The sequence below is a fragment of the Trichomycterus rosablanca genome, chromosome 6 (assembly GCF_030014385.1).
Source record: "Trichomycterus rosablanca isolate fTriRos1 chromosome 6, fTriRos1.hap1, whole genome shotgun sequence".
Taxonomy (NCBI): domain Eukaryota; kingdom Metazoa; phylum Chordata; class Actinopteri; order Siluriformes; family Trichomycteridae; genus Trichomycterus; species Trichomycterus rosablanca.
In genome coordinates this window covers 41,070,476-41,089,937 of record NC_085993.1, presented here as the reverse complement: position 1 = coordinate 41,089,937, position 19,462 = coordinate 41,070,476, and the positions used below count along the sequence as shown (strand labels likewise).

Here is a 19,462-nt window from a genome sequence, read left to right as displayed (position 1 = left end):
TAGTCATCTCTTGATTTCAGTACAGGCAATAAGCCTTTCTCTGTATCGGACTGAAAGATCTTTGTTTGGTTGCAGCATTCCAAAACCATAGCGGCTGGCATCCACGTCAGGTACCTTAGCTTCAGGGTCACACAGCTCAACGTCCAGGTAAGTCAGAACCAGAAACAAAAACCTGGTTGGCAAACAGAAACAAACTTTAGTGATTAAACTGGGGGTTATAAAAATATAGACTGTATTACAATAAGCATGTTCCCTCCTGTAGATATTTGGGTCTATGACTTATATAGAAGTCAAGAACTGCAGACAAACGCTACACCCATCAGGGTGTCCACAGGTTAAAATAGTGACAAACGACAATAAATCAATTATGAAACCTTTAATTGAGTGTGTGTTGAACTGCTCAAAACACCACACATTAGCAGCATCTGCTGGACAAATTCCAAAACAAAACTCAACAATATAGCTCGACTGCAACCTTACTTTTAAATATTTGTATTTAATGGAGCCTTTAGCAATTTAAACCAACTCTGTTTAGAATATGCAGACCTTTACAGCAAATGTACAACCCATAAATGATAATATTCTAGTAATGAACAAGCCATTAAAAGCCCTGAGACCCAAACAGAAGACAGGATGTTGTGAAGAAATACTGTTTATGTGGTCGGAATGAACTTGATGGCACCTAATATAATTAAAGATAATACAGTAGTTGTATTTCCTATATTGTTCATCCTCCTAATTATTGAGTTCTTCTCATCCAGCTTCAGTGCCTAATCTCAAAAATGTTTTTTGACTAAATGACCACAAATTCTCAAAACACACTCTTCCTGTAAAAGTGGACAGCTCCATAAATATGCACATGGTTTTGTAATGTGATGTTTAACAAACTTATGATCAAGTGTCCACATTTGGCACTTCCATAACACATTTCACCAGGTGATGTGCAATGCCTGTTTTTCACTAGACATAGTGCATCTCAGCAGACCAGAGAATGTTTGCTTTAGGTTGTCTATATAATCCTATTCCCAAACTCTAACTTTACTCAACAATTTCTATCTTATAATAGTTCCAAACAGGTTCTCCCATCTCTGCACTGGACTTGTGTAGCTCTTTTAAAGTGACTACTGGATTTTTTCATTCAGTGTGTTGTTTTGGCTATATGTTTTTGGCTACATATCAAAGATAACTAAAGCAAACCGGATGAACCGTATTACAATTTGAAGTGCCACAGTACATGGATCTAAATAGTGACTCCAGTTTTGAAAAAAACAAAAAGACTTTGTAATTTGGGTAAAGTGTACATTTATGGGTAAAAACTGTGTCTATTTTAAATCAAATTCACAACACAGTTAAGTGTGCAAAGGGGTCAAGGGGTGTAAATATTATTCAATCCAATGTAAAAAACTGATTTAAAGACGGGGCGGCACGGTGGGTAGCACTGTTGCCTCACAGCAAGAAGGTCCTGGGTTGGATCCCCAGGCGGGGCAGTCCAGGTCCTTTCTGTGTGGAGTTTGCATGTTCTCCCTGTGTCTGTGTGGGTTTCCTCCGGGAGCTCTGGTTTCCTCCCACAGTCCAAAAACATGCAGTCAGGTCAATTGGAAACACTGAATTGCCCTGTAGGTGAATGGGTGTGTGTATGTGTGTGTGTGTGTGTATGTGTGTCTGCCCTGCGGTGGACTGGCGCCCCATCCAGGGTGTTACTGTGTGCCTTGCACCCATTGAAAAGCTGGGATAGGCTCCAACGCCCAAACCCCCCACCCCCCGTGACCCTGCTGGAAAATCGGTTTAAAAAGTGAGAGTGAGTGATTTAAAGACAGTAATGAATGCAATAAATGCAAATCATTTTGACAAATCTCAGTGGTTTAATGTTTAAAAACTGACACTACAAAGTAGAAAATTAGAACTATTTTTACTGTTGTACAAAAAGAATAAATTATGATATAAATACTGCTGAAGTTACATAAATGTAAATGAGCTGACAAAGATAAATATATTCTTTCTTTTATGGCTATGTCGTCCTTTATTTATTAAAGGACATGTTTGCCCACTGAGGGGGTGTTTCTTAACTCTAGAATTGGCATTTTTACAAAGAGGTAATTAATGATCAGTGTGTGTATATACACCAACACTAATCTCTGTAGTGATAGTAGATGATCTGTAGGGAGTTGGCCTTTCTTTTGGAAACGACTTAATCTTTAAACACACTTACTGTCTGATAGACTGGATGGCAAATGGCCTTCCAACACATGCGTTGGTTCCTGCTCCCCAGGGCATGGTGTAATACTTCAGCCTTTTCCCATTTTTAAAGAATTCTCTTTTTACTGTTCCATCTGTGTTCAGAAACCGGTCGTACTTGAATTTCTGTGGAGAAAATCACAGAGGAGTCACATTTAAATGACAAAAGGATTTAACATCATTCTCATTAATCAGTGAGAACACGGCGTTAGACACGGTGTTCCACAGCTAGACAATCAGATTAGCAATTAGGTAACCATGGAGTTGTCGTTGCACAGTGACGTCAAGTTATCCGATTTTCCTCAGTGATAGCTTTGTTGGGGTAATAGTAGCCATGACGCAGACATGTAACTTGGCTTTTCCGCCAATTAGCTTCTTTCTACTGGCATTGCAAGTTAATCCTCTAGCTGCCTCATGTCCTGGGTTAAACTCTTTTAAGGGTTAATCCATGGCAAGTGTGGTAAGTCTGAACTGTAAGTCTGTGTGGAACAGGATAAAGTATTTTCCTTATGTAATGTGACAATCCCGCTGAACACTATGATGATACACTAATACACTATAATATGATAGTCCACTGTGATGATACACTAATACACTATGATATGATAGTACACACAGCAGTAGACACATTTAAGCTTTTAAGGGGCAAATCTGGAGTTGTTAAAAAAATATTTTTGTTGCCTTGTACCATAATTATTGCTGTTGTTTTTGATATATATATATATATATATATATATATATATATATATATATATATATATATTAATATATATATACACGCCATAACATTAAAACCGCCTCCTTGTTTCTACACACATTGTCCATTTTATCAGCTCCACTTACCATATAGAAGCACTTTGTAGTTCTACAACTACTGACTGTATTCCATCTGTTTCTTTGCATGCTTGTTAGCCCCCTCTCTTGCTGTTCTTCAATGGTCAGGAGGGGGTCCTGTGGGGGACAGGTAGTTTGGGGCTGGTCCATTTTTGGCTTTGTAGGCGAGAATCAGTGTTTTAAACCAAATGCGTGCAGCTACAGGAAGCCAGTGATGAGAATGCCACAGGACCACTACAGAATAGGAATTATTTAGGTGGTGGATGATTCTCAGCACTGCAGTGACACTGACATGGTGGTGGTGTGTTAGTGTGTGTTGTGCTGGTATGAGTGGATAAGACACAGCAGCTCTGATGGAGTTTTTAAACACCTCACTGTCACTGCTAGACTGAAAATAGTCCACCAACCACAAATATCCAGCCAACAGTGCCCCGTGGGCAGCGTCCTGTGACCACTATTGAAGGTCTAGAAGATGACCAACTCAAGCAGCAGCAATACATGAGCGATCATCTCTAACTTTACATCTACAAGGTGGACCAACTAGGTAGGAGTGTCTAATAGAGTGGACAGTGAGTGGACATGGTATTTAAAAACTCCAGCAGCGCTGCTGTGTCTGATCCACTCATACCAGCACAACACACACTAACACACCACCACTATATCAGTGTCACTGCAGTGCTGAGAATGATTCACCATCTAAATAATACCTGCTCTGTGGTGGTCCTGTGGGGATCCTGACCATTAAAGAACAGGGTGAAAGCAGGCTTAAAATTATGTAAAGTAACAGATGGACTACAGTAATTGTATAACTACAAAGTGCTTCTATATGGTAAGTGGAGCTGATAAAATGGACAGTGAGTGTAGAAACAAGGATGTGGTTTTAATGTTATGGCTGACCAGTGCATTCATGAAGAACACAATATTAATGTTTGTAACTGAAGAGTTCTGAAAAGTTCTGAAACAATATTTCGGTGGAATAACCAGCTTTCCTCTGGGATAATACATGGCTTTATTTATGCATCTTTATGCATGCTGAATCATCATGGATCCTCCACCAAATATCACTGTGTCTTGCAGGCTTAATTCATGTAACCATTAGACAACCAGGTGTTGGGCTAAGCTAAAAAATGGCCTTACTTTAGTTCTCTACAGTCCAATCCAGATCTTTTCAAAACCTTAGCCTGACTCTTATTGATAGAGTGTTTTGGTTTTAGCCATGTGTAATAAGAAATGATAGAGATGAACATCTATTCAGCACCATGCAGTATGAAACGAGGTGTGTCTGTGAAATAACACTGTAATATGTTGAATAAATGCAATTTTGATTTCTCTGTTATGTTTTTATAGGACAGCATAAGTGCAATGTTTGTTTGTTTGTTTATTGGGATTTTAACGTCATGTTTTACACTTTGGTTACATTCATGACAGAAACGGTAGTTACTCATTACACAAGATTCTTCAGTTCACAAGGTTATATCAAACACAGTCCTGGACAATTTTGTATCTCCAATTCACCTCACTTGTATGTCTTTGGACTGTGGGAGGAAACCGGAGCTCCCGGAGGAAACCCATGCACACATGGGGAGAACATGCAAACTCCACACAGAAAGGACCCGGACCGCAGCACCTGGGGATCGAACCCAGGACCTTCTTGCTGTGAGGTGACAGTGCTACCCACTGAGCCACCGTGCCGCCCCATAAGTGCAATGTAGTGCATGCAACCTTTCATGTACCTCAGGCTCGTGGTGTATTTCCGGGTCCATCTGGGGGCTTACAAAAGGAAACAGGCAGACGCGGTCACCCTTCCTCAGATTATACTCTTGTCCATCTGCCATGTGCAATGTCTTGTTCTGCATTACCTCCCGAGTGATGAAGGGGGCAGCAGTTAGTCGGAGAGTCTCCTCCAGAGCACTATCTGAAAGATCACATTAACAAAACTGTATTTAAAAAACAAAATACATAAGAGATATAATGCGTTATACATTTGTAAAGCTTATACAGTGTATCACAAAAGTGAGTACACCCCTCACATTTCTGCAGATATTTAAGTATATCTTTTCATGGGACAACACTGACAAAATGACACTTTGACACAATTAAAAGTAGTCTGTGTGCAGCTTATATAACAGTGTAAATTTATTCTTCCCTCAAAATAACTCAATATACAGCCATTAATGTTTAAACCACCAGCAACAAAAGTGAGTACACCCCTTAGTGAAAGTTCCTGAAGTGTCAATATTTTGTGTGGCCACCATTATTTCCCAGAACTGCCTTAACTCTCCTGGGCATGGAGTTTACCAGAGCTTCACAGGTTGCCACTGGAATGCTTTTCCACTCCTCCATGACGACATCACAAAGCTGGCGGATATTCGAGACTTTGCGCTCCTCCACCTTCCGCTTGAGGATGCCCCAAAGATGTTCTATTGGGTTTAGGTCTGGAGACATGCTTGGCCAGTCCATCACCTTTACCCTCAGCCTCTTCAATAAAGCAGTGGTCGTCTTAGAGGTGTGTTTGGGGTCATTATCATGCTGGAACACTGCCCTGCGACCCAGTTTCCGGAGGGAGGGGATCATGCTCTGCTTCAGTATTTCACAGTACATATTGGAGTTCATGTGTCCCTCAATGAAATGTAACTCCCCAACACCTGCTGCACTCATGCAGCCCCAGACCATGGCATTCCCACCACCATGCTTGACTGTAGGCATGACACACTTATCTTTGTACTCCTCACCTGATTGCCGCCACACATGCTTGAGACCATCTGAACCAAACAAATTAATCTTGGTCTCATCAGACCATAGGACATGGTTCCAGTAATCCATGTCCTTTGTTGACATGTCTTCAGCAAACTGTTTGCGGGCTTTCTTGTGTAGAGACTCAGAAGAGGCTTCCTTCTGGGGTGACAGCCATGCAGACCAATTTGATGTAGTGTGCGGCGTATGGTCTGAGCACTGACAGGCTGACCCCCCACCTTTTCAATCTCTGCAGCAATGCTGACAGCACTCCTGCGCCTATCTTTCAAAGACAGCAGTTGGATGTGACGCTGAGCACGTGCACTCAGCTTCTTTGGACGACCAACGCGAGGTCTGTTCTGAGTGGACCCTGCTCTTTTAAAACGCTGGATGATCTTGGCCACTGTGCTGCAGCTCAGTTTCAGGGTGTTGGCAATCTTCTTGTAGCCTTGGCCATCTTCATGTAGCGCAACAATTCGTCTTTTAAGATCCTCAGAGAGTTCTTTGCCATGAGGTGCCATGTTGGAACGTTCAGTGACCAGTATGAGAGAGTGTGAGAGCTGTACTACTAAATTGAACACACCTGCTCCCTATGCACACCTGAGACCTAGTAACACTAACGAGTCACATGACATTTTGGAGGGAAAATGACAAGCAGTGCTCAATTTGGACATTTAGGGGTGTAGTCTCTTAGGGGTGTACTCACTTTTGTGGTTTAGACATTAATGGCTGTATATTGAGTTATTTTGAGGGAAGAATAAATTTACACTGTTATATAAGCTGCACACAGACTACTTTTCATTGTGCAAAGTGTCATTTTGTCAGTGTTGTCCCATGAAAAGATATACTTAAATATCTGCAGAAATGTGAGGGGTGTACTCACTTTTGTGATACACTGTATATGCATCTCTGTCGCACTTTAAATGAACAAATTATGGCACTACTATTTCATGGTTTACATACAGACACAGAAACATATGCACACATAATATCAGAATCAAAGGAAGCACTTGTTGAGGGGACTGTTCTAGATCCTTGACCTGAATCTATCTTTACTCTTATATGAATCAGACCTTGATGACTCATTTGCAGCATGCTATTTTCAACCCAATGATGCCGTGCTTCAGTTAAATACTTCAAACACTTTAGCGTGACACAGATGTGCTGTCATCACTGAAAGTACCACTATACTTTTCTCAATTTGTCATTTATAATATTGACGGTGTGCATTTAGATGAATCACTCTGAGCATCTCTGAGAAACAAGCAAACATGCAGGGTTGTTTAAAAACTTTAGCTAAAAATGACTTGTATGTGTAAGATAATTTTTTTCTTATTACAAATACAATTTCACAAAAGTTTGGACAAAAGGAAGTATGTGAATAAACACATATAGCAACGATTTGCAAATCATTTAGAGCTGTATTTAATTTCAAACAATACAAGTAAAGATTAAAGACACTGAAATTTTCAATAAACTAACTTCAATAAACTGTTTTTTAATTCCATTACATTTAAAACATAAAACATCTTATTTTTTGTACTGTTTTACAAATAAACATCTGTGAAAGACAGTTTTATAACTGCATTCAGTTTTTTTCTCACTTTTCCTCAATTTTCTCCCCTAATCTAGTCCTATCCAATAACCCTGATTGCGTTACACTTTACCTCTACCGATGCAACCCTTCACTGCTGACTGAGGAGCTTCGCAACTGACACATGCCCCCTCCGACATGTGTGCAGTACCGACTGCCTCTTTTCACCGGCACGAGGCGAGTTCATATGCAGATCAGCCTTGTCCATGGAGAGCCACACCCTGATCAGCATTATTCCCCAACTCTGCGCAGGTGCCATCAATCAGCCAGCAGAGGTCGTAATAGCTCCCAATAGCTAGGCTGTTTTTGCATAAGCCTTACTGGCTGATGACACTGCTAGATTCAAACCCCGGATCTTTACTGCTATACCACCCAGGCACCCCGCAGTTTGGGAATAGTGGGCTATAGAGTTTGATCATTGGTAATATAATTTTGTTTTTTAATAATTTATTGGGCATTCTAGAGGCACATTAAAAAACAATGACCATATTGCCATATAGCTTACATCATAATTATTTCCGAGTCTAACCAGCCCTGTCCTTGGTGGGAGGGGTGTCATTTCTTTGGCATAGCCAACATCTCAGATGTCTTAGTGCTTATTTATACAAACAGGGGCAGTCATTGCCCTATTTCAGTAGATTAAAGTTGTTTTAATGAACCACATGTTTGCTCTTACTCTCACAAACTAGAAGGAAACTCTGTACATGAAAATTAGCAACAACTAGAATGTAAGGGAAATTATTATAATTACAACTACTGCTATTATTATTATTATTATTATTATTATTATTATTATTATTATTATCTGTATCCTACAATACATCTGTAGATCATGTGATATATGAGTTCCAGCATTATTTTTTAATTATACGCACTGGATATACTGAACCAAGCACAAAGAGAGAGTTTATAAATGAAGAGGTTTTGTTACCTAAAACCTCTCGCAGAACAGCTGAATGTACCCTGTGCACTATATATGACATTGTGTTTGTCTCTCTACACTAACAAATAATCATTAGTCATTTTAAGTAGGATCTTACTGCATTTGCACAAATGTGTACTTATTTCTAGCATTAATTTTGAGCATTTCTTATTTCTAGAACAATGATCTTGCAATGTAATCAGATCTTTCCACATATTACTTAATTGAATAATCCTATATATATATATATACAGTATATATATATATATATATATATACAGTATATATATATATATATAGAGAGAGAGACGCTTGAAGTCAACTTGTTCGTGACGTCACGTGTTTCACAAATTTCGGTTCGTAATCCGAAATGTGTTCGTACGATAAGTTGAAAAAGGTTGTTCGTAACCCAAAAATTTTGAATGGTAAACCATTCGTAACTCAAGTGTCTACTGTATATATATATATACAGTATATATATAGTTTATGCATTTTCTCCCCTTTTTCTCACAACTTTTAGTGCATCCAATTCCTCTCCACTAATGCCAACCCCCGCTTTGATTTAAGGAGAACAAAGCTAACCCACGCCCCCTCCGACACATGGGCAGCAGCCGTATGCATTTTGTCACCCACACTAGGCGAGTGCATATATGAGAATTAGCCTTGTGTACAGAGAGACACACCCTGATCCGCACTGTTTCCCTGTCTCTGTGCAAGCGCCATCAATCAACCAGCAGAGGTCGTAGTGAGTATTTGAGGTCCCAGCTCTGGTGCGCTAGCGTGTGTTTTTACCGCTGCGCCACCTGAGCGACTTAATTGAATAATTTTTAATTAATCACAATTTATTATGTTTTGACTGGTGTTTTACTTTTCGTTAGCAATGTAACTGCACGTATAGGAAACTTACCAAACACTGGTGTGGGTTTATTCAGGTCGAGCGTGTTAGTCCCAGGCACTGTGACATTGTTAAACTCTTTTCTTACTTCTCTCATGACCTCTGAGTTTGTCAGCAGGAAAGCCAGGAGCCAGAATGCTGCAGGACCGGTGTTACCCTATTAAACCACACAATAAGCAACATTAGAGCTCATCTTTTATTATCAAAATATAATTACCTTAAATTATATACACATGAAATTAAGTTAATTATTTTCATCTTTTATTATTCCACTTTGCTTTCATCTTACAAAACATTGGTGGATTATGTAAGGCTGGAGACAGCTTTAATCATTCTGTGTATTAACAGTTTGGGGTTGGTGTTAGGACAAAACCGCAGCATTACATCTTAGCTACAGCAAGAAGTGAAGTCAAGCAACGAATGTGTCCTCCACGAACCCTCTTCCTGTTAAGATAATTTACAGTAGTGTGTAACTCTGGTTGTCCTCACAGCACTGAATGTCAAAGTGCTTACTCTAAAAGGATGTCCAGTTAGAGCAAACAGAGGACACAATTTTAAAACTATGACATATTTTTAACCTAGGATTAATTAAAGCAGAATTCACTGTAAATACACAATGTCCAGCTATAAGTCCAGTTACATACAGGACGACTCATTTCCTGTCCGTCACATAACTGTAACCGCTGTACATGGAAAGGTAAACAGAATGATTAGTTATTACAGATGGTATAGACTAAACAACATGGATATATGTATTACAATGGTCAAACAGAGCTCTATGTTATGATGTTAATGTATACAGCATCAAGATATATATATATATATTCCTTAACATTATTTACTGATTTTTTCACCAGTCCAGTCATGCCCTATTGGAGCGTATCTATCTCTCATCACTGCAGCCACCCCCACCCCCAGTCAAAGAGGTCCAAGACTGTCACGTGTCTCCTCCAACACACACGCACCCGCCGACCGCTTCTTTTTCACCTGCAAGAGCCACGCACTGCTATCTGTGTTCAGCCACCCCCTACATGTCCCTTAACTGGTCAGCAGAGGCCGCACTTGCACCAGCAACGAGAAACCCTGTTTTAGCCATTATCCCTACCCCTAGGCATCCGGTACATTTTTGAATTACAAAGTCCAAACATATCTGGTGGTATAGCCGACTACTAATGTCAGTTTTTAAAAATATGACATGTAAAATTATAACAGGATGTTTTTTGTACTTTTTCAATTAAATAAAGGTTTAAGACCATTTACAAATCACAGAAACTTGTTTTTTATTGTATTTTACAAAATGTCCCAACTTTTCCAGAAATGGGGTCGTAGAAGTTTTCAATAAATTTTAAATGTGTGTTTTTAAATGCCTCTTAACATTTCCTGGTTAGTAAAAATTCTATGCCTGTTATAACTAATAATTAATATGTATATTTAATTAATTTGTATTAAAAATAATACAATAGGAGTACAATAATTATAACACATACAAGATGTTCATTATATTCAACATTTCATAAGAATTAGAAGAATTAGAATTCTTGTCACTGACTCTCACTAGTCTTTTGTTTATACATTTGTAATATTTACAAACCAGGGTCAGGGTCATGGTGGGTCTGGTGCTATCTGTAAACACTTGGTGGATGGTAGGAATATATCCTGGACAGGGTGCTAGTCCAATGCAAGGCATCACATTTACACACTCACTCACTCACTCACTTACACCCAGGGGCAATTGGAATCATTAAATACACCTATTGTATGTTTTAGGAGGTGGGATAAAACTGGTAAACCTGGTAGTGACCCAGGAAAAAGGGAAAACACAAGAAACCCTGATCCTCAAGGATCGTGTTCATTTCTAGGGTCTGATCTTGAAATCAAGAAAACACAGAGGTGTTGTACAACAGCGCCCTCTTCTGGTCAGTGTTTGTACTATAAAATATAAACCTAACAGTGAAGGAATACTGTAATCCTGCCTCTCTGTACATGATGTGCTAAGTATCAAATACACAGACTTATTCTGTTCTTGTTCTATTCAACATTTATCCTTTTATTTATTTAGTCTTTAATTCTTCAGTAACCACTTTATACACATAATGGCATATTTGTGGAATGTGTGAGGACAATGTATATAAAAATGCCAGAGGACCGTTAATGTATTATTATTATTACTTATTAGGATTTTAACGTCGTGTTTTACACACTTTGGTTACATTCATGACAGGACAGGACATTACTGGTTACATAAGTCATGGACAACTTTGTATCTCCAGTTCACCTCACTTGCATGTCTTTGGACTGTGGGAGGAAACCAAAGCTCCCGGCGGAAACCCACACAGACACGAGGAGAACATGCAAATTACACACATAAAGAACTTGGACCGCTCCACCTGGGAATCGAACCCTTGCTGTGAGGCGACAGTGCTACTCACAGAGTCACCGTGCCGCCCTGACCGTTAATGTAAACTATACATGTTTACCACTTGTAAAATCAGTTTCTTATTCCAGCTCGTCTACCTGTTTGTGGGAAATAGCCCTTATATTTTATATCTAGTGCACCTTATTACTTTTGCTCTGTTTGCTTCATTCTTTCAACTTTTACTTTGGCATGTAATCTCTGACAGCTTTGGTAGCACTTGGTTGGATTATATTACTCTTCTTCCAAAAGAATGAGATTAAAATGGCAGGAATGTTCTGCTGTGCTAGAGAACAATAGGCTCAGGCAGATGAGGACACCCTGTTAAAGTGCTTAAAATAGCTCTAGCCTCACCTGTGTCAGATTCACTAACCCACGCAGTATAATTATTGCTCAGGCTGGAACAAACTATGCTAGTTACCTGGACTAATGGATAATGTTACCTCACTATACATTCTGAATTACATCTTACATTGAAATGAACTGAATTAAGATCAAATAAAATAAAAACAACATTTTGTACATTTTAAGTTTAAAGTGAAGAAGCTGAATACCAGACTAATAACGCTGTGTCTGTATTAAGCATGGGGTGCAGAGGCAGTCTAAGAAAAATGGGACAACATAATGAATCATTTAAAAAGTACACTTGTTAGTACACTTGCTGTTATCAGATACATCCAACTGTATTAATAAAACTACCTTTGAAACTGGCCAACCTACTGTAGATCAGCAGAAAGTTTGAGTTACAGTATCATGCCCACCTGCCATGCCATTATGACCAGCATGGGGCATAAAAGCACACATGTCTGACAGTGGCGTTTCCTCTAAATAGGCAGTCTCTGTGCCTCAGCAGTGTCAATTCACTGCAGCTGGGAGAGCCAGAGATTTGGAAGATGCTTTCTTAAGCATGTAAATAATGCACATTTTGTGGGGCTGGTACTTCTCTGATCTTTTCATATATCTCAGCTGGTGCCTTGTGGCTGTCATGGTGTAAATGCCTGGCAGTTTTTAAGCAAAGCCCCACAGATGGTTTTTGAAGCTGGTCCTGGCCTATTTTTGAATTCCTTGTGGGTTATTACATGCTGGTGGACTGAGTAGCTTCTGCTCGATTTCTTTGTATCTATCTTTTCCCACTTTTCTGTGGGGTCATTGCTGATGCCCCTGTGAGGTAAGTGTATTGCCATCTGACTTTTTCGATGTTTACTAAAGCCAGTGTACAATGTACCTGTTGGTTAAACACTCAGCACTTAGATTCTTTTTTTTATCCTTGCAGGTGCAGGGCTTCACCTCGCACTTTCACTTGTTCATATATTCTAACCTTGCAGTCTCGCAAAGGCGCACCCCACCCAGATACAACCTATTGTATAATCTTTTGTAAATAAATGAGAGTCCTGTAAAGCATTATTAAGAGAAAGTGGTATTAAGTAAAAACATGAATCAATTGTGTGTATGATTTGTTAAACTCACATTGTGTAATAAGTCTTCTATGGAAGTAATGTTAGTGGGTGCAGCATGAAAGACATGTGGGAGTATACCACTTACCTATAATCTCCCAGATAATGAGATTATAATAGGGCTAGGTCACGTAAGGGTTACATGAGTCCCGTTCAGGTCACGCTTGCACATCAATATGTGTGGTTTACAACTGAGAAACTGGATAACAATCAGGCTAGCTTTAGTGTTAAGCTTAAGGTGACTGAGCACCTGTTCACTATGCACATTTTAGAATTGTAATTACTGGGGATGGGTTGGGCCCCAAAAAGCCCCAAAATCAAAGTGGATTCTGAAGCTTTGAAGTAATTCAAACGAACAAAACTGATTTGGCTCAAGTTTAATGACCTGACCTTAGACAGTAGCACATTCTGCTGCTGCTATCTGATAAATGTGTCCTTTTAAACAACAAACATCAAACTATTTGATTTAGAATTACAATAAAAGCTTACAATAAACCAGCCTTGCCCATGTTAAAGGTTATTCAGTGTAAGTAGAAGCAGTTATAGAGTCAGGTGCAGTTTAGACACCCTTTAGTCAGCTATATTATTCATTATAATTGCTTACAACTATTATACGAGGATTCTTCAAAAAGTTTCAACACTTTTTTAAACTCTATTTATTAAGAATTTTAAAAACAAATGACATCACTTTTCTATAGTCACCTTCCGATGCATTTTTTCCAGCATCGTACCAACTTTTTAATGCCATCAGCAAATATGTTATTGGTTGAGCACGTAGCCACTGATGCACCGCTGCTTTTACATCATCATCATCATCACATGGAAATCTTCTTCACCATAAAGCTTCTTTGAGTGTCCAAAAAGATGGAAATCAGATGGCGCTAAATCCAGACTATAAGCTCTCTCTCAGACATGACCAATTACTACTCCTCCTGCCCTCCCCGTTTCCAACCAAAATATAAAAGTGTAGGTGCCCAGGTGGAGCAGCGGGATATTCCATTAGCACACCAGCACTGCGATTCTGAACTCCTTAGTTCAAACCGGTCGGCTGTTCGCCATCTTACGGGCATAATTGGCAGTGGCTGCAGCAGACACGTTTCTGCTAGGGCGGGATGACCGGACAATGTGGGTGGGGTCTTCAAAGGCTGTGTAAGGACCCTGATTGGCAGATATAGAGATGACTGGGCACAATGCATGGGTGAAAAAGGGTTCCGCTAAGGGTTGCACGCAAGTCGGAGGAGGCGTGAGAAGCAATATGCCCACCTCGACTGCAATCAGGGATCCCCCAGCAGCGGAAAACAAATTGACTATGGTAAATTGAAAGAAAATGGGAGAAAACGCATAAATAAAAGCGAAAAAAAAGTGAAAACTTTCCCTCGTATTAATTATTATGTTAATCATAATTATTTATCATAAATCTTTACATTTCCTAAGGATATGAGCTGTACCATTAATACCTCATTATGTTATTTAAGTTTTGACATTGAGTTGTGAAACCAGGTTTCTTTTCGAAGTTTGCCCTTCCTGTATCCCCTGTTTTATGTTGTTACTGTCAGCACCCGCCCCTTAAAAAGCCTTAAAGGGTGGCACAGTGGCTTAGTGGGTAGCACTGTCCCCTCACAGCAAGAAGGTCCTGGGTCCAGGTCCTTTCTGTGTGGAGTGTGCATGTTCTCCCCGTGTTTGTGTGGGTTTCCTCCAGGAACTCTGGTTTTCTCCCACGGTCCAAAGAAATGCAAGTGAGGTGAACTGGAGACACTAAATTGTCCATGACTGTATTTGACATTAAACTTGTGAACTGATGAATCTTGTGTAACCAGTAACTACCTGTCCTGTCATGAATGTAACCAAAGTGTAAAACATGACGTTAAAATCCTAATAAATAAATAAATAAACAAAAAGTCATGACGCGTATAAACCCACCTGTGTGGCCCAGAGCTGTAGAAGCATGGCTTTCCTCTGGGTCTCCTCATCAGCACCCTCCTCCTGCAGGTGCCGTCTGTAGTTCTGCAGCCACATACTGGATTCCTGTCTCAATCCAGCCTGTGCCAACAACTCCCACAACTTCTGCTTCACTGAGCCTGCAGTCTGCTTCTCTCCTGCAGACAGAAAGTAAGTCTCACGTAAGACTTAAGTGGGGACCCGAGTGAAACATCATGTCTGAATAAGCAAAGTAAGTGGAAGTGGAAATGAAGCATAAACAGCTGATTCAGTCATTAAGTGGCAGAATCTCCAATCTGAGTGCATGTCATTAACCAGTGATGAAAGCGCTGTGTCATGGAACACAGTAAATAAAACACTGATAAGAGTAATTAGATGATTAAAGATATTCGCAGAATGTATTAAATTGAGTCATATCAACAATGACCTTATAAATGACCACAAACCGATGTGAGCAATGCAATACAGAGCTTTTATACAGGAAGCAGAACCATTACATCACCCGACTGCCTTCTAAGCATAAATATACATATACATACACTGATCAGCCATAACATTAAAACCACCTCCTTGTTTCTACACTCACTGTCTATTTTATCAGCTCCACTTTGTAGTTCTACATTTACCGACTGTAGTCCATCTGTTTCTCTACATACCTTTTTAGCCTGCTTTCACCCTGTTCTTCAATTATCAGGACCCCCACAGGACCACTACAGAGCAGGTATTATTTAGGTGGTGGATCATTCTCAGCACTGCAATGACACTGACATGGTGGTGGTGTGTTAGTGTGTGTTGTGCTGGTATGAGTGGATCAGACACAGCAGCGCTGCTGGAGTTTTTAAATACCGTGACCACTCACTGTCCACTCTATTAGACACACCAACCTAGTTGCTCCACCTTGTAGATGTAAAGTCAGAGACGATTGCTCATCTATTGCTGCTGTTTGAGTTGGTCATCTTCTAGACCTTCATCAGTGGTCACAGGACACGGCCCACAGGGCAATGCTAGATGGATATTTTTGGTTGGTGGACTATTCTCAGTCCAGCAGTGACAGTGAGGTGTTTAAAAACTCCAGCAGCATTTCCCTGTCTGGGTTGTTTTGCTGCATTGCATCCAGTGATTTTGGGAAACCGAACCCACTGTGACCCTAATTATAATGTGTATGAACAAACAGCTTTAAATACAGGCATAGCAAGATCAGCATGTACACTGATTCAAAAGAATTTCACCAACATTAAAAACTGCATTTAAATCGTTCATAACATCAAATATGTTCTTCTTCAATAAGAAGGAGCTTAACACGAGCGTCGAGTGGGAGGAAATGTTAAAGGTAAGGAGAGTTCAGTACTCCGTGGGTGGTCACAGTGAGGCTTTCAATGAAGATTATGATCAGGTATGACATGACGCAGGTGTGATTGAAAACAGATAGCACAGATGAAACAGGTGAAACATGAACTGACAGGACGAATGCAAATGAGTCAGTGTGTATACATGCATGAATTGGTGAATTGATTTCATCATGGCTTGATTTATTGGGCGTTTGCTGGGCTAATGAGCCAAGGACGTATATTGAGATCGGTTAGACGCTATGGAAACCAGCCTCAACAAAACACAAGCAAAGTTACATTTGTGGCATCATTACAGGCAGTTTCACGTACATGACGACACTCCTAAAACGTAATGCACCTCGTGACAGTGTTTAGAAAATTAGGTCATTTAAGATAAATAGCTCAAACAGTTATTATGCAAGCACAGGGAATGAAAGACTGGTTTGTGCTTTTTAAACTAATAACCATAATAATCACATTATAAACATACATTCCAAAAAACCTAGCAAAGTAATGAAACATTTAAAACATATATATTTATTATATTTATTATACAGTGGTACCTTGAAACTCAACGTCCACTGATTCTGGGAGTGGTGTTGAGTTTAAAAGGCGTTGAGTTTCAAGGTATTTTTTCCCATAAGGATGTATGGGAAACCTGTGTTCCGTGGTCCCGTGGAACTGCATATATTTTAGGCAAATGTAAAATAATGGGGTTGTTTTTGAAACTGAAAATAACACAAATATAATATAAAAACACTGAAATACAATTAAAAACAGTTAAAAATCAGTAACTGTTGCACAAAGCTTAACATGACTTATTGTACTAAAGTCCTGTTAAGCTTTTTTTTTAAAACAATATGCATTTTAGACGAATAAGCTGAATAAGCCGATTTCTCAGAACCCCGAGCAGTAACACAAATTTAAAAGTGAAACAGGAGGAAAAATCCAGCTAAACACAGATACATGTGGATCTTTCAGAGTGGATTATTTCATTGGTTATTTCACACAAATGCAGATTAATCTCATATGCGCACTTTGATGAAGTTTTATTGCACTGAAGCGCTGAACAATGCGGCTGTTCATTGTTAATTTGAAATTAAATTAATAAATTTTTTTTTAAGGTGAACACGTTGAGTTTAAGGGTACAAATTTCTCAACAAAGGATTTCAAAGATTTTGAGTTTAGGGGACGTTGAGTTACAAGGTACCACTGTATATATAATATTTGTTATATTATTATGTTTTTATACACCGATCAGGCATAACATTATGACCACCTCCTTGTTTCTACACTCACTGTCCATTTTATCAGCTCCACTTACCATATAGAAGCACTTTGTAGTTCTACAATTACTGACTGTAGTCTATCTGTTTCTCTACATACCTTTTTAGCCTCCTTTCACCCTGTTCTTCAATGGTCAGGACCCCCACAGGACCAACACAGAACAGGTATTATTTAGGTGGTGGAGCATTCTCAGCACTGCAGTGACACTGACATGGTGATGGTGTGTTAGTGTGTGTTGTGCTGGTATGAGTAGATCAGACACAGCAGCGCTGCTGGAGTTTTTAAATACCGTGTCCTCTCACTGTCCACTCTATTAGACACTCCAACCTAGTTGGTTCACCTTGTAGATGTAAAATCAGAGATGATCACTCATCTATTGCTGCTGTTTGAGTTGGGCATCTTCTATACCTTCATAAGTGGTCACAGGACGCTGCCCACAAGGCGCTGTTGGCTGGATATATTTGGTTGGTGGACTATTCTCAGTCCAGCAGTGACAGTGAGGTGTTTAAAACTCCATCAGCATTGCTGTGTCTGATCCACTCATACCAGCACAACACACACTAACACACCACCACCATGTCAGTGTCACTGCAGTGCTGAGAATGATCCACCACCTAAATAATACCTGCTCTGTAGTGGTCCTGGGAGAGTCCTGACTATTGAAGAACAGCATGAAAGGAGGCTAACAAATCATGCAGAGAAACAGATGGACTACAGTCAGTAATTGTAGAACTACAAAGTGCTTCTATATGGTAAGTGGAGCAGATAAAATGGACAGTGAGTGTATATTTGTAAATGGATACGCATAGCAAATTTATTTACAGCAGAAAACGCACTTTAATTTACCTGATTTCAAAGTGGTGCGAGCCATCTTAATCAGGAGACCATCAAATTTCTCATACTCCATAAAGACCTTGGCAGCATCAGTGCAGCTATTTTTTTCTCCTCCAAAAAGTGTGAGATAGCCAGCCCTAAACATGTAAACACAAAAGAATAAATAAAAATCATATCTTTCATTTAAATATTTATTAATACACATATAGGCTTCTATTCCATCACATGGTATCACACTCCTTCATTCACTTACTCCTGAGAGAGGAAACCAACAAACCAATCAGAAACCCAGTGGAACGCAGATAAAACATAAAAACAAGGTCCCGAGGGTCCTGGAATTGTGCTGCATCAACACTACCTGCTGCAGCTTTATAAATCTGTAGATACGTATTTAGCAAGTCTGGAATTAAAATGTAAATTTATATGTACCCCTAAGCATTTACTGATGTAATCTAATTACAAAAGAATTTAATAAATAAAAAGTGCTCTTTTATATCCAATTATATTAATAGCATATTACATTTTTAGCTATTAAACTTTACTTTTATTTGTGTTACAGTATACCTGGACAGTTTCTGGCAAAAAAACAACATTCTACATTCTAGGCACGCCAAATATGAAGAAAATGATACAGTACTGCAGAAAACATAGTTCAACCAAAAACATGCTATGTACTCAATAAGCTGACTAATAGGGTTGCCAGATTTCAGCAGTTTTTATGCTTCATTTAATTTTTTGTTCAGAAGCCTTAACAACATCCTTTTCCAAGGGACCTGGATCTCATGCTTGTCTATGGTCATATACTGTATGTTCTCCCTGTTAAATTTATATGTGACCTATTGGCACTCTAACCTCAAACAAAAAAACACCAGCAAATAGACAAGCTACTCTAGATGTAAGCAAGTGAGTTAATGGTTATGTGTGTGTGTGTGTGTGTGGTTCTGCAATAAACAGCCATGCGATTGCATCATGCTTTCTCTCCACTAATGCCAATC

At 39.4% G+C, this 19,462-nt stretch overlaps 1 protein-coding gene across 1 annotated transcript in view; it reads right to left on the bottom strand.

Annotated features, from left to right (window-relative positions):
- LOC134316566 (prostacyclin synthase-like) overlaps window positions 1-19,462 on the bottom strand; it is a 30,238-nt gene continuing 10,776 nt past the window's right edge. The window contains exons 5-10 of the mRNA XM_062996963.1: window positions 18,480-18,604; window positions 15,001-15,176; window positions 9,226-9,370; window positions 4,803-4,984; window positions 2,210-2,361; window positions 1-172 (exon numbers count right to left, since the gene is read on the bottom strand). Coding sequence (XP_062853033.1) covers window positions 4-172; window positions 2,210-2,361; window positions 4,803-4,984; window positions 9,226-9,370; window positions 15,001-15,176; window positions 18,480-18,604 — 949 coding nt within the window. The 3' untranslated portion in view covers window positions 1-3. The remainder of the gene's footprint in view (window positions 173-2,209; window positions 2,362-4,802; window positions 4,985-9,225; window positions 9,371-15,000; window positions 15,177-18,479; window positions 18,605-19,462) is intronic.